General features: G+C 40.8%; 1 protein-coding gene across 1 annotated transcript; it reads left to right on the forward strand.

Moving 5' to 3' along the window:
- Positions 1-1137: 1137 nt before the first annotated feature.
- On the forward strand, positions 1138-11038 carry LOC308373477 (protein NipSnap homolog 2-like). The gene is made up of 10 exons (XM_080849018.1): positions 1138-1268; positions 2207-2346; positions 2517-2562; positions 2818-2912; positions 3210-3280; positions 4305-4445; positions 4928-4959; positions 7392-7486; positions 7804-7887; positions 9905-11038. Exons 1-10 carry the CDS (start codon positions 1177-1179, stop codon positions 9967-9969), a joined length of 861 nt encoding a protein of 286 aa, XP_080705144.1. The 5' UTR covers positions 1138-1176; the 3' UTR covers positions 9970-11038.
- Positions 11039-13551: the final 2513 nt, after the last annotated feature.

A 13551-nucleotide genomic window follows, 5' to 3' on the forward strand; every position in this document is an offset into this window, starting at 1 on the left:
ACTCATCTGGTGGTGACAATAAGAACGGTCTGTGATTGTCTGCCAATACTCATTGTTAACTAGCAGCCACACTGTCAGGACACTAGCCATGATTTGGTGTTGAGTTATATACGTGTTGGACCGCATTCATTACACACAACAACTATTCATTTCTGGTATCATGATACTAACAATATTATGGCTGTAGTTCTATTCATTGTGTTTTATGACCCTCACAACCTTGTCAGATAGACATTTTTCATGATAGAAAAATTCCTGGTATTTTTAAATCATATAATTGGCATAGTCCAATTAAAATATCAACCACTAAACAGGAGAAGCTCATAGCCTACTAGCTCTCAAGGTGAAAATAACTTGGTCAAGTAAAGCCTGACGTTATGCACTGATAACATCTACACAAGTAAAGCCTGATGTTACCAGTAATAACATCTACACAAGTAAAGGCTGATGTTACGCTCTAATAACATCTACACAAATGTAAAGGGTTGGTGAAAATGACTGAAGAAGTACAAATGAGTAAAGGCAAAACATTTTTGAAAGTGAGTGGCAAAAAGGTGGGGCGTTTGTCAGACACTCACCAGTGGACCAGCCTGTGAACTGATGCCAGTGGGCTGGCATTGGTCCACTGGCCTTTTGCTTTCAGGAATATTGCATGGGATATGGCTGAACTAAGTGTACATCTCTGGCAACACTCATGTCACTAGTACATTTACATTTACATTTACATTTAGTCATTTAGCAGACGCTTTTGTCCAAAGCGACGTACAAGGGAGAGAACAATCAAGCTAAGAGCATTAAAAACCTGGTGTAACAATAAATACTGCTTATAAAACGACATGGAAAGAATAAAAAAAGAAGTGCGGGCCTGTTGCTGCTTAAGTGCAGGTTGAGCCAAGGTGCCAGTAGTAACAAGGTGAGAACTTTAATATAGTGTTCCAACAGGAATATGAAGAAAATATTGTGTCTTTTGTCAGTTAGTGATAGGGGACGTTTTCACACATTGCATAGGTCAGCTTGATGTGGGGAGGTGCACGGTTCAAGGTTCAAACTGAGGGGTCAAGTACAAAGCAACTTCGATATATTGCCCTCTGGTGGCGAGAGGTTTGAAGTTCATGCTGTTACGTTTCTTGCCTGGGACAGTGTGGCCACAACAACACTGAAATCATTCAGGGAAAGATGGCGACTCGAGTCCTCCGGAGTGTGGGGAACGGCCTCAACCAGGCTGGAAAGGGGCTCCGAGGGAACCAGCAAGTTTCTCTCACGATAAGGTGAAACCTCCGTTTCAGAGAAAGGACTCGATCAGATTCATTAGAATTGTTAATGCAGTTGCACAAAGTGTTCGTAGTTACTTGCTAACGCACACAGCTAACATAGCTACCTTTGATTTAGGTGCAAGTAGTTGTTCATACACAGCAAGGGACTGGGCTCTCTTGGTGGAGCAAGCTAATCAGTTAGCCACTTGATTCACAAGTTATCAAAACAAGCGACGCAGAGCTTTTACGTTCCCCTTTGCTAAGCATGTTTGCCCCATTTCTTTTGAAGGTCGATATAGTAGTTTTCCAACTGAACTATACGTTTTGCACTGCAGACAAGTGTTTTACTGGAAGTCCGAGCTCATTGGCGTTCACCCGTGGGTCTGGAAAGCATTGGTAATCTTAGGCTAGCGGTGATATCGCCGCTGAATTGTCGCTCAAGGTCATTAAGACGTAACATGTGACTACGGGGTTCTTGCTTTCGTAGAGTCTATTCTCCAGTTACAATTACCACTTGGATTGTTATTTGAAATTGTTTCAAATAAACTTGCCACCAAATGCAGCTTGCTGGCCGCAGTACAACTTTTGTTATGACTAAAGCTCACCCCTGAATGATTCTTTAAAAAAAAAGATCAGCTATTTTGAGCATAAACTTGTTAACCTTTAACTAACTTTGACCGCATGCCTCCTTACAATCTAGATTAAAGAGGGAAGTGCCAAATCTAGTACAATGAAAGTTTTTAAGAAAAAAACTGACCTCTAATGTCGTTCACCATTTACTCTCAAAGTTTGATTTCATATATTCGTGCAACAGGTGGATCCAAGTTAATGAATTGCATTTGAAGCAGTTCTTGAACAACGGTGTTGAGTGGCCAAAATACCTCTGACCTTTTTGGAGTTGATAAAAATAACCATGTGCCTGTTGAGTTAAACACCCGTTTCTACATCTCCAGGTCTCTCTCTGCAACACCAAGCAAAAACCGTGAGGACAGCTGGTTCAAGTCTCTCTTTGTGCGCAAGGTGGATCCCAGAAAAGATGCACACTCTCATCTGCTTGCCAAGAAGGAAGATCACAACCTCTACAAAATCCAGTGTAGGCTTACAACGGCATTTCAAAATTCTATGCTTGCAGGGTGAACTTGGATTGGAGGTGCCAAATAGTCTGTTAAAATAAGGGTGATGGATTAAGAAGTGTAAAGGTTTACTGCTACAAGTGACGTGTGTCCTGACTGGGATTATTTCAAACAAGTGTTTCTTTTGTAGTTCACAATGTCAAACCGGAGTGCTCAGATGCCTACAACAAGCTTTGGTGAGATCCACTAATATGGCGACTCGTGTTGAATGCTCCAGTGGCAAAACCATTGAAAATGTGGCATACTTTCACGCATATTGATATTCATTCTTAAACAGCGTTTTGAAAATTCATGACTGCAATTTCAGTCATGAAGTTGCCCCTGCTTTATGCAAATGCCTGGGGAGAGTTTAGTACTATGCTTGTAGTGTTTTTATCATTAGTTTGTCACAAGTTTTGACCGGTTAAGATAATTCCTCTCTTCCTTCACAGTGAGGAAGTGCTTCCCAAAATCCACACCGATCCCCAGTATACCTGTGAGTTGGTGGGGACCTGGAACACGTGGTACGGGGAGCAGGACCAGGCAGGTGAGCAACACGAGAGCATCCACTCATCCGCAACTCACCTGGGATTTCAGGCTTGATGACAATAACATGAAAGTGTTTTAGGCCTTTAGTAATTTATACATATATATATATACGCTGTACATGTACAGATTTCTTTCCATTTCATATACAGTATATATATTTTATTTTTATTTTTTTTTGCTTCATGGAGGGATGATTGTTGTAAATGTGAGACGTGGCCCTGGCAGAGGTTAATCTATGGCCTCTGTGAAGCTTGCCTTTTGAGGTTTCTTCTTAATGCTTTTCTGTGTTCCCTAGTTCACCTGTGGAGATATCGTGGCGGATATCCAGCCTTGAACGATGTAATGAGCAAGCTAAAAAAGAATAAGGTGACTGATTTCAGAGGACGTTACTTTGTGTCATATCATTTACAGTAAATGTGTAGATATTTTTGGACAGATATTGAAATTGAAATCTGATTTAAAGGGGTGGAAAGATTCCGTTTGAACAGCCACGTATTCGCTCATTCAGATTGCTTCCTATAGGTGGAAGGTTTGCACATATACATGTCTTGTCTCGTGATGAGTCACAATTTGAGCACTGGTTAACAGCATTAAAGCGTAGCTGTTTTTCCAGCTTTTAGACTTGGTACACGTGAAATGGGACAAGGGGCTGAGAGCCTTACAGCTCAAAAACACATTAAGGTGTACGGTACGTCTTTAATACAATCAGACTGTAGTAGCGTTAAGTATTCTGAGACAAAAAATACCTTAGAAATGCATGGTTTATGCTGTTCCAGGTGTTTTGTTTAAAGCTCTATAGCTTCATAATACATATGCTTTGATGTTCATCATGGCCCAAGGCTTTCTGTGGCCTTTGTGCTCTCCTCGTACGGAGCTAGGCCTACTTGCAACCTGGTAAGAGTAAATAGGTCATAGGTCAAATATGTCAGAAAAGACACGAGTAGTTGTGGTCAGTTCCTAGCAATGCTTGGAATTAGCGTTTTAAGTCCTCCTATGTTTCTGTTCTTAATGCTAAAATGATTCAAATGATGTTGGCACTACTGTTAGCGTCCCCCTCAGGAATTGCTTTTGAAAAGTGGCATGAGATTTCTGCCTATAGCATCACGGAGCAAGTTTGGTGCTCTCCGTGCAGAATTTCCCTACGGGGGTTAATACAAGTTTATCTTAGTTTTTCTTATCTTGCGTTTAGTAGACTTAAGTGAACGGGAAGAAATCTTCTCTCCTCCTAGAGTTTCAAAAACAGGAACGCTAATATCTGAAAGGTCCATCTTATCTTTGATGCAAATATATGCACAGGACAACAAGGGAAGTCTTAATCTGTTCCGAATTCAGAATGCTTGGAATAATAAACTGAACGATTCATGAATTGCTACATTTTTCTATTTCTAAGGAATTCGCGGAATTCAGAAGTGAACGTGGAAAGATGCTTTTGTCCCGTCGAAACGAGCTGCTTTTGGAGTTCAGCTTCTGGAATGAGCCTGATCCCAGACCTGGCCCGAACATATACGAACTGAGATCATACCAGCTCAGGGTATGTGTGGGTCCTTTACTTGTTTACCTGTAACTCTGTCTAAGTATGTTTTTATTCATTTTAGGCTTAATCTTAGGAATATTGAGGTCAGATCAGAGTGGTTAAACTGCAGAACAATGTTCTGTAATGCTGAAAACTTAAGCAACTGAGCTGTCGTCTTTGTTAAAATCAAGAACAATGTTCTGTAATGCTGAAAACTTATGCTACTGAGCTGTCGTCTTTGTTAAAATCAAGAACAATGTTCTGTAATGCTGAAAACTTATGCTACTGAGCTGTCGTCTTTGTTAAAATCAAGAACAATGTTCTGTAATGCTGAAAACTTAAGCTACTGAGCTGTCGTCTTTGTTAAAATCAAGAACAATGTTCTGTAATGCTGAAAACTTATGCTACTGAGCTGTCGTCTTTGTTAAAAACAAGACGTCCATTTGCATATTTAGTGTGAGGAAAGTGAACCATTGCTGACTGATGATTTCTGCTTTCAGCCTGGGACTATGATTGAGTGGGGAAACTATTGGTAAGACCTTTGCTTGTTTTCTGTCCATTAATATAAACGTGTCAGCAGATTTAAGCCAATATATAACCCAATGAACGTTCAACCAAATCGTGTTTTTTATTTGTAGGTTAACTCTTAGTGACAGTTTTATGAAAATATGATAGGACTTTAAAGGTGCCTTGTGTAGGATTTAGTGCCATGTAGTGGTGAGGCTGCTGAATTACAACCAACTGAATACCTCTCCCTCACCCCTCCCTTTCCAAGCGTGAAGGATAACCTACCGGCCGTAAAGCGCCGTAAAACACGAAAGGCCCTCTCTAGAGCCAGTGTTTTGGTTTGTCCCTTCTGGGTTACTGTACAAACACGAAAGGCCCTCTCTAGAGCCAATGTTATGGTTTGTCCCTTCAGGGCTTCTGTAGAGACAGGAAAGGCCCTCTCTAGAGCCAGTGTTATGGTTTGTCCCTTCTGGGTTACTGTACAAGAGAACCCGCTTCCTTTAGGCTCATTCAAAGCTAATGAAAACCAAATTATTCGTTCTAGATGCCCCTAAATCCTACACATTTTACCTTCAATGCGTAAAAACGGCATGTATATGGCACCATACTGTATATGGAAGTGCAAAATCTACATATTATGGTGTTCACTTATATTCACTGCCTTGTTGCCTCTACAGGTTATAGTAGCTGGATTTTATAAATGGTTTGTTCATTTAAGTATCACCTAATGAATGGAGCTCCAATGATTAATCTGTTACTTTAAGGAAAGATTTTATCTTGCCTGCTGCAATTCAACTGATATGTTTTGCTTGCTATGACTGGAATGATGAATGGTTTCAAATTCCTTAGTTTAAAACTATAATTTCCATTCCACAATGAAATATAAACCATGGGCAACACTGATTGAATGAAGGATGCTGATTAAACCCAATACTGTACCACACCAGGAACAGCCTCTCAGATCAAGGGAAAGCCCCCATGTGGCCTGTACAGTCTCAGTTAACATATTCACCTCATAGATTATTATATCAAGATCACATATTCACATCAAAGATTATTATGATCAAGATCACATATTCACATCAAAGACTATTATGATCAAGATCACATATTCACCTCATAGACTATTATGATCAAGATCACATCTTCACCTCACAGATTATTATGATCAAGATCACATATTCACCTCATAGACTATTATGATCAAGATCACATATTCACATCAAAGACTATTATGATCAAGAACACATATTCACCTCATAGAATATTATGATCAAGATCACATCTTCACCTCACAGATTATTATGATCAAGATCACATATTCACCTCATAGACTATTATGATCAAGAACACATATTCACCTCATAGACTATTATGATCAAGATCACGTATTCACCTCATAGATTATTATGATCAAGATCACGTATTCACCTCATAGACTTATGATCAAGATCACGTATTCACTTCATAGACTATTATGATCAAGATCACATCTTCACCTCACAGACTGTGATCAGAGATCAGTCTTTCTGTTAGTTGGTGACATGATGTAGTCTGGGCGAGCACTGAACGCCAGGCCTCTCAGTAATCTCAGCTGTTTAGTTCTTAAAATGTCGTGTCGATGCACATATATCCAGGTGGCCATCAGGACATCTAAAGGTTTAAGCAGAACTAGGGAGTTACCTCTACAATGATGTTTTGGAAGTCACAAGGGGTTTGGCATAAGATTTTCGGAAGCTGTGTGTGATGAAGAGATTTGCTCTTCTAGGTGATGTGTTTGGAGGGCCATTAAATTGCAAACCAAATGTTCAGTTTCTAGTTACTTCAGTATGCTGTAGGGCAGCACAGGTCGGTCACACATACAGCAACAAGAATGGGAGCATTCAGAGAATGCAAACCTCCGTCTTGTGACCTTGACCTTTGACCTTGACATCTGAAAATCTAATCAATTATTTCCATTATATTACCCAATCTCCCAAAAAAAGTTTGATGGAAATCGGTCCATGTGTTTCTGCGTAATCCTGCTGACAAACAAACAAACAGACAAACAAACAAACAAACAAACATACAGGGGTGAAAACATAACCTCCTTGGCGGAGGTAATGATGTAGATGTACTTAGACTCCTGGGCTTCCTAGGCACCTTTCCCATAACAAGAGGACACTAATAACGTTCACTCACTCAGAGCAGTGGAAATAATTTTCCATTTTATCACACGATCTACAAATACGTATTGCACCTTTTGATTCATGATAATAATTTCAAAAAAATCATGTACAAAATCTGTCATGATCCAAATCATGCCTGTTTCAGATAAAGGATTTCCTGCTGATGCTAAGTTGCTATAAAGTTGTTCAGTTAACAGCAGCGCCACCTGTGGGTGAGACAGTGGTGCTGCCATGGTAAAGCCATGTTTTGTTTGTGAATAATGACGTAGAAAAAACCCGTGTTCTGCAGGGCCCGAGCCATTGAGCTTCGCCAGGAGAACCAGGAGGCCGTCGGAGGGTTCTTCTCTCAGATTGGGAGCCTCTACATGGTGCACCACCTCTGGGGTGAGTCAGCAAGACGGCCGGGTCCTGACATGGGCATACAGACTTTTTGTTTTTAAATTTAAAAAATATATTATTTTAATGTAGTCTGGCACGCTAACAGCGATGCATACTTTTAGGCATCATCATAATGTGTGTTAGATGCCACCCTTGCTTTCTATGTAGAGTGAAAAATGTACTGAAGTCCAGAGTTCATGTTGTAAATGGACCTGTGTGATTTTTAAATGTGTAGACAGAGACTTAAACCTTACTGTTTGTTTGATTGACTGCGGTTGTCATGGCGACTGTGGCTAAGCTAAAGTGATGTCATTCTTGTGTAGCCTACAAAGACCTGCAGTCCAGAGAGGAGACTAGGAATTCTGCCTGGAAACATGAAGGTTGGGATGAAGCTGTCTACTATACAGGTGAGATCTGAAACAGGTAGAGATGAGGTTACTACACAGGTGAGATGAGGTTACTACACAGGAGAGATGAGGTTACTACACAGGTGAGATGAGGTTACTACACAGGTGAGATCTGTAACAGGTGAGATGAGGTTACTACACACGTGAGATGAGGTTACTTACTACACAGGTGAGATCTGTAACAGGTAGGTCTGTTAACTAGACTTTTTGCAGTTTTATTTGAAATGAATGAAGTTAATTTTAAAAACATAGTAGAAGGTGAAAGATTGTTATCCATTTTATATTTATTTTGCACATAATGCAAGTTGTTTATAGAGTTGTGCATAATTTGCATAATAGGTGTGAAACACCACAAACGTAATACAAATCTGCGCTTTTCAAATGTAATAAGTTCCCACAAATGTAATACAAATCTGCACTTTTTAAATGTAATAAGTTCCCACAAATGTAATACAAATCTGCACTTTTTAAATGTAATAAGTTCCCACAAACGTAATACAAATCTGCACTTTTTAAATGTAATAAGTTCCCACAAACGTAATAACTCATTTATTGAGGTAACAAAAATAATAATTTGTGGGAAGGTACATATTCAGATTGAGCTAGTCCTGTGTGTAATATGTCCAGATTATAGTTAGAGGCAGAGCAGCCAAATTCAGAAGTTACCTTTTCTTACTGTTTTGTTTTTTTTCCAAGTATTTTGTGACTATTGTAATAACTGACAAACATAGCACATCACTACATGATTACATTGCCAAGCTTAGCAAGAATGGAGTGAATTACTTAATTCACTGTTTGTCTAAATCATACGGAGAGTTTCCTCTGCCATGTGTTGGCATTGGGTCTCCAGCAGCCTAACTGGTATCTGTTGGCATTGGGTCTTCAGCAGCCTTACTGGTATCTGTTGGCATTGGGTCTTCAGCAGCCTTACTGGTATCTGTTGGCATTGGGTCTTCAGCAGCCTAACTGGTATCTGTTGGCATTGTGTCTTCAGCAGCCTAACTGGTATCTGTTGGCATTGTGTCTTCAGCAGCCTAACTGGTATCTGTTGGCATTGTGTCTTCACAAGCCTAACTGATATCTGTTGGCATTGTGTCTTCACAAGCCTAACTGATGTCTGTTGGCATTGTGTCTTCACCAGCCTAACTGGTATCTGTTGGCATCGTGTCTTCACCAGCCTAACTGGTTTGTGTTGGCATTTTGTCTTTAGCAGCCTAACTGGTTTGTGTTGGCATTTTGTCTTTAGCAGCCTAACTGGTTTGTGTTGGCATTGTGTCTTCACCAGTTAGTTTCTTTAGTCTTTTTTGGTACTTGTATTTTTTTCTGAGAAAAACTGGCTGGTGCTTCCAACTTCCGGTATCCCTGTATGATTTGTGAACATGCGATGGTGTGTGAGTCACTATGGTCATCGGCCCCTGGTTTGGCTTTAGACGGTAATGATAGTCTGGGTGTTGTCTTTTCTCTCCTCCCCTCCCCAATGTTATGCTGTAATACTTCCCTATCTTTAGCCAGTTTCACTCTGGCAGGGGGACTGCCAATGAAAACTAGCCTTTTGGCTACAATTGGGTGCATTTACATGTTAATGTTTATTAATGCACACTGTCCCTCTTCATCAAATAAACAAATCAAATCAAAATCAAATCAAATAAGCTGGTTTGGCTTTAGATGATTAGCTTGCTTAAAACAAAAGAAACACAAGCTCATCAGCCCACTGGTTGTGGTAGTGGAGCCAAGCTAACTCACCTCGCTCTATTTAATTAAATAAAGAAAATAAATAAAGAAAATTGTAAGTGTACTTGTGTGTGTGTGTGTGTGTGTGTGTATATAAGTGTACGTAACATTGGCAACAGTTCTTATGTTTGTTAACAGGGTATCACGTGTCACTAATTGTATGTGTCAGAGACATGCAGTATGAGTTTTCAATTGGTTAGTGTTAAGTGTGATTAGTCTTCTGTCAAATGAACCATGTCACTGAAAGGGTTCTTAAATGAAATATTCTCCTCTCCTCTCCTTTCAGTCCCTCTTATTCAGCACATGGAGTCGAGAATAATGATCCCGACAAAAGCGTCACCTCTGAAGTAGGGTGTCGAAAGCTCTCCTGCAGGTGAAGATGAAAACTCATTTCTATGGAAACGACCCACCTGTGAGGAATCCAGCAGCCTTGGACAGCCATCGGATTTGAAAACGCGCTAGCACGCTTTCCTTTGTTTTAAGTGTTTTTCTCTCTTTCTTTCTTCACCACAACTGATTGCAGTTCTAGACAAAACAAAAATGAAAAGACATCATCTTGTCTCTCTAAATGTTGCCCCCAAAAAAACTGACAGTTAATATCAAATGGTTTCTTGTGCAATCCGAAGCATTCTTACACAGCCATTATGACAGAATTTTGCTGGTTTAAAATGCTGAACACTCCCTCTTATGCGCATTTATGCATTTCACTAAAATATTTATTGAACAAAATCAATGTCTGATGTTTATTTAAAGTGAGATGATCATGAACATGCCTTCGAAGTTTTTTTTCCCATTTTTTTTTTTTTAAACCAGAGGTCACAACTTTGACCCAGAGGTCAGATTACTGAAAAGAAACTTAAAGAGTGTGTCCCATAACACTCCCATATCGTGTTAATGAGTCAACACAATAAAGCCATAAAGTAAAACTGGAACTAGCTGTCTGTGCAGCAGAGGGTTCCTGCACCTTTTCCTGTCAAGAAAATATTGAATATTATCATGATATCACAGATGAGGCGCCAGGCGTGGTTGGATCAGATTATTTTTGTTACTTTTGTCGACCGAAGAGCCTCCAGCTCAGATCCATTTAAATCAAAGTGATTTTGGACGGTTCTCTGACGGTTAAAACAGGTTGGCTGCTTGATCTGTGAAGAAGCGCACAGGCCTTTTAGTAGTGTAGGTCCAATCAAATACTGGTTCTTTAATTGTGGTTACGGTTTGGATTTGTGAGTTGACTAATGTGTAGTGAGACGCAAATAAATGTGTTCTTTGTGGAAAATGAAGTGTTTGGTGATCTGCTGTGATTTTATTAACATAGAATACATGAATATGCATTGTAATATTTTTCTACAGTGATAATGCCTTTGCCTCTATTCAAGGAAAGTTTGTCGCTGAAAGTAAGCCATTAAATTCATAATGTTAACAGTCTGCTTTTATACCTGCCACTTGCTGTGTGTGTAAGAGAGAGAGTGTGTTTGTGTGTTGTGTCTCAGTCGCATCCTAAATGCTTAGAGTGAAGTGTTAAATTAATTCACAGGTGTTGCAATATTATTATCTATATTGTAACACTTACTTTTGCTTGAATAAAATGTATTTTTTGATCCGATACAAATATTGCATTTATCTATCCCTGTTTCAAGTAGACCCGGATTGAATTTACTAAATCAGAGCTGCGTTTACAATAGCAAACAAGGCAAACTTTTTAAAAACTGTTTTTCGTTCATTGTGAACGTTTGCGAACACATACGAACGGTCTGAGGAGTTCTTGGCGAACAAACATGTACATTGGACTGAAAGCTTCCGCTTAAATCGAACAATAAGGAGTATTTACAATTACACAACACGTTCAAATTTAAAAATGGAAAGAAAACGCCTTCGCCTCGAACATTTGCCACTCCGAATTAAAACGCACCTGCTCTGATGTGTTCAACAACTAATCAAGAGCGCCAGTTTTGAGGTCAGTGAGTTAATCCGAAAGGGGAGAACAGACGCAGGATTTGAGAATGACTGCTCATAACATTGAACGGGTGAAACAAGGAAATGCGGATCTCACTGTGATCTCACCAAGTGAAGAAAAACATGCGATACATGGTGATATTTTTAGACCGTATAAAGGTCCCGGTAAGTACTCTCAAGAATGTTGAATGATACACCCTCCCTGACGTCACACTCCATGATGACGCTCGCGCCCTATTTCCACAGACAGGTAAGACAGGTACACTGGCATTTCTCTTGTCTCTCGCGCACACCTCCCTGCCCTGCTGTGGTAGCTTTTGTTGTTGAAGAGCCCATGATGGACTTAGTTGCTTTACCTGAGACAGAGGACCAGCCTGAGACTGAGGTCTGTATCGGGCAAAGTGTCTGCACACCTCAGACCATACTAGAGGGACTGGTGGCACCAAGGCACTTTGGGAAACCCCGCATGGCTACTCGGGGGGAAGGAGTGGAGATTGTTGTCACAGACGCTGAAGGTTTGAGCTCTCTTCAGTCACCGCGGCGTGAAGAACTGAAGGAGTCAGACTCGACAGAAAACGACGTTGGACATGTTCTCCCGGAGAACAGTGTCCTCTCGGAGAACTGTGTCCTGCCAGAGGAGAGTGAGGACCCTGTGCCACTGGCAGAGGACAGTTTCGGGCCGGCCATGAGCTCTCCCCTCAGGCACTACATTGATGGGACTGTGCCGGATCTTCTGCGGAGTGGGAGCAGCCCCCTGCGAAGGAGAGTGTCCAGTCCAGTGTCTAACACGGTGAGTAGGACAGGACGTCCGCAACAGCAGCTTATACACAGAGCACAGGGAAGAAAGCTAGTCAGCTTCAACTGGACTTCAGATACAACAGATTTATAAAGGCTGTAGTTGAGGGTTGCTGAAGGAGGGGGGGGAATGGGCTTGTTTGACTTAAGGGCATGGCTGAAAGTAGAATATTGAAACAGCTGTGTGCTTTCTAGATTTGCCATTCTCAGTAGAGAATTGGTAACTAGTGAAAACTGTGTGTGTGGGGGGGGGGGGGGGACAACTGTTCAAGTACTGTGTTCAGTGAGTTGTTAAATTCCGTCTGGTTTAGCCAGAAAGACAACATTCCATGTGCTCTGCTGGTTCAAATAGCAATGAGTCAGCGAGGCCAGGACAGGTGATATGTGGACATATGGATTAATAATGTGGATTTATAATGTGGATTAATAATGTGGAAAGTTTTTTACTAGACCGTTCTTGACCGTATGGGGGGCATACTTACAACTTTATTATACATTCACACTCCTTCCCCCACACCACCCTCTCTCACTCACACACACAGACACACACACACATGGCTAGGAACAGTTCTGGATATAAGGCTGCATTTTCCACATTTACTGCAGTTTGTCACAGCGTCTCATTATGCTGTGTGTGTGTGTGTGTGTGTGTGTGTGTGTGTGTGTGTGTGTGTGTGTGTGTGTGTGTGTGTTCCCTGCAGCTGAAGGAGGTCCGTCGGGAGGTGGAGCTATCTCGGCGGAGGAGCCTCAAACTAAAAGCACAGGTGGAGAAACTCCATAACCGGAGCACCCAAGACTGGACCCAGCAGAGACCACAGGTACTGCAGAAGACAGGCCCGCACTTCTTTTTCTTTCTATGTCGTTTTCTATTTTATTTGAAAAAAATAAGCAGTATTTATTGTTACACCAGGTTTTATTGCTCTTAGCTTGATTGTTCTCACCCTTGTACGTCGCTTTGGACAAAAGCGTCTGCTAAATGACTTAATGTAAATGTAAAAGAAGGGACCACGTGCTGGCTAACACTGACTAACGCTCAGTCAGTTCATACTACAGGACATAATGGTGTCTAAAATGATAGATCTGGCAATTATTCACTTTCATTAGGACGGGACATACTACTACATTCACTGGAATAAAACAATTTAATGGATTTAGTTTGTTAGGGTGTGTTTTGACACATGACAC

This window comes from Sprattus sprattus (genome assembly GCF_963457725.1).
Source record: "Sprattus sprattus genome assembly, chromosome: 1".
Lineage (NCBI taxonomy): Eukaryota > Metazoa > Chordata > Actinopteri > Clupeiformes > Clupeidae > Sprattus > Sprattus sprattus.

Coding starts and splice junctions, on each gene's coding strand:
- LOC308373477 (XM_080849018.1), top strand. CDS start 1,177: ATGGCGACTCGAGTCCTCCGGAGTGTGGGGAACGGCCTCAACCAGGCT. Junction 2,563..2,817: donor GATGCCTACAACAAGCTTTG/GTGAGATCCACT, acceptor CTTCCTTCACAG/TGAGGAAGTGCTTCCCAAAA. Junction 7,888..9,904: donor TGAAGCTGTCTACTATACAG/GTGAGATCTGAA, acceptor CTCTCCTTTCAG/TCCCTCTTATTCAGCACATG.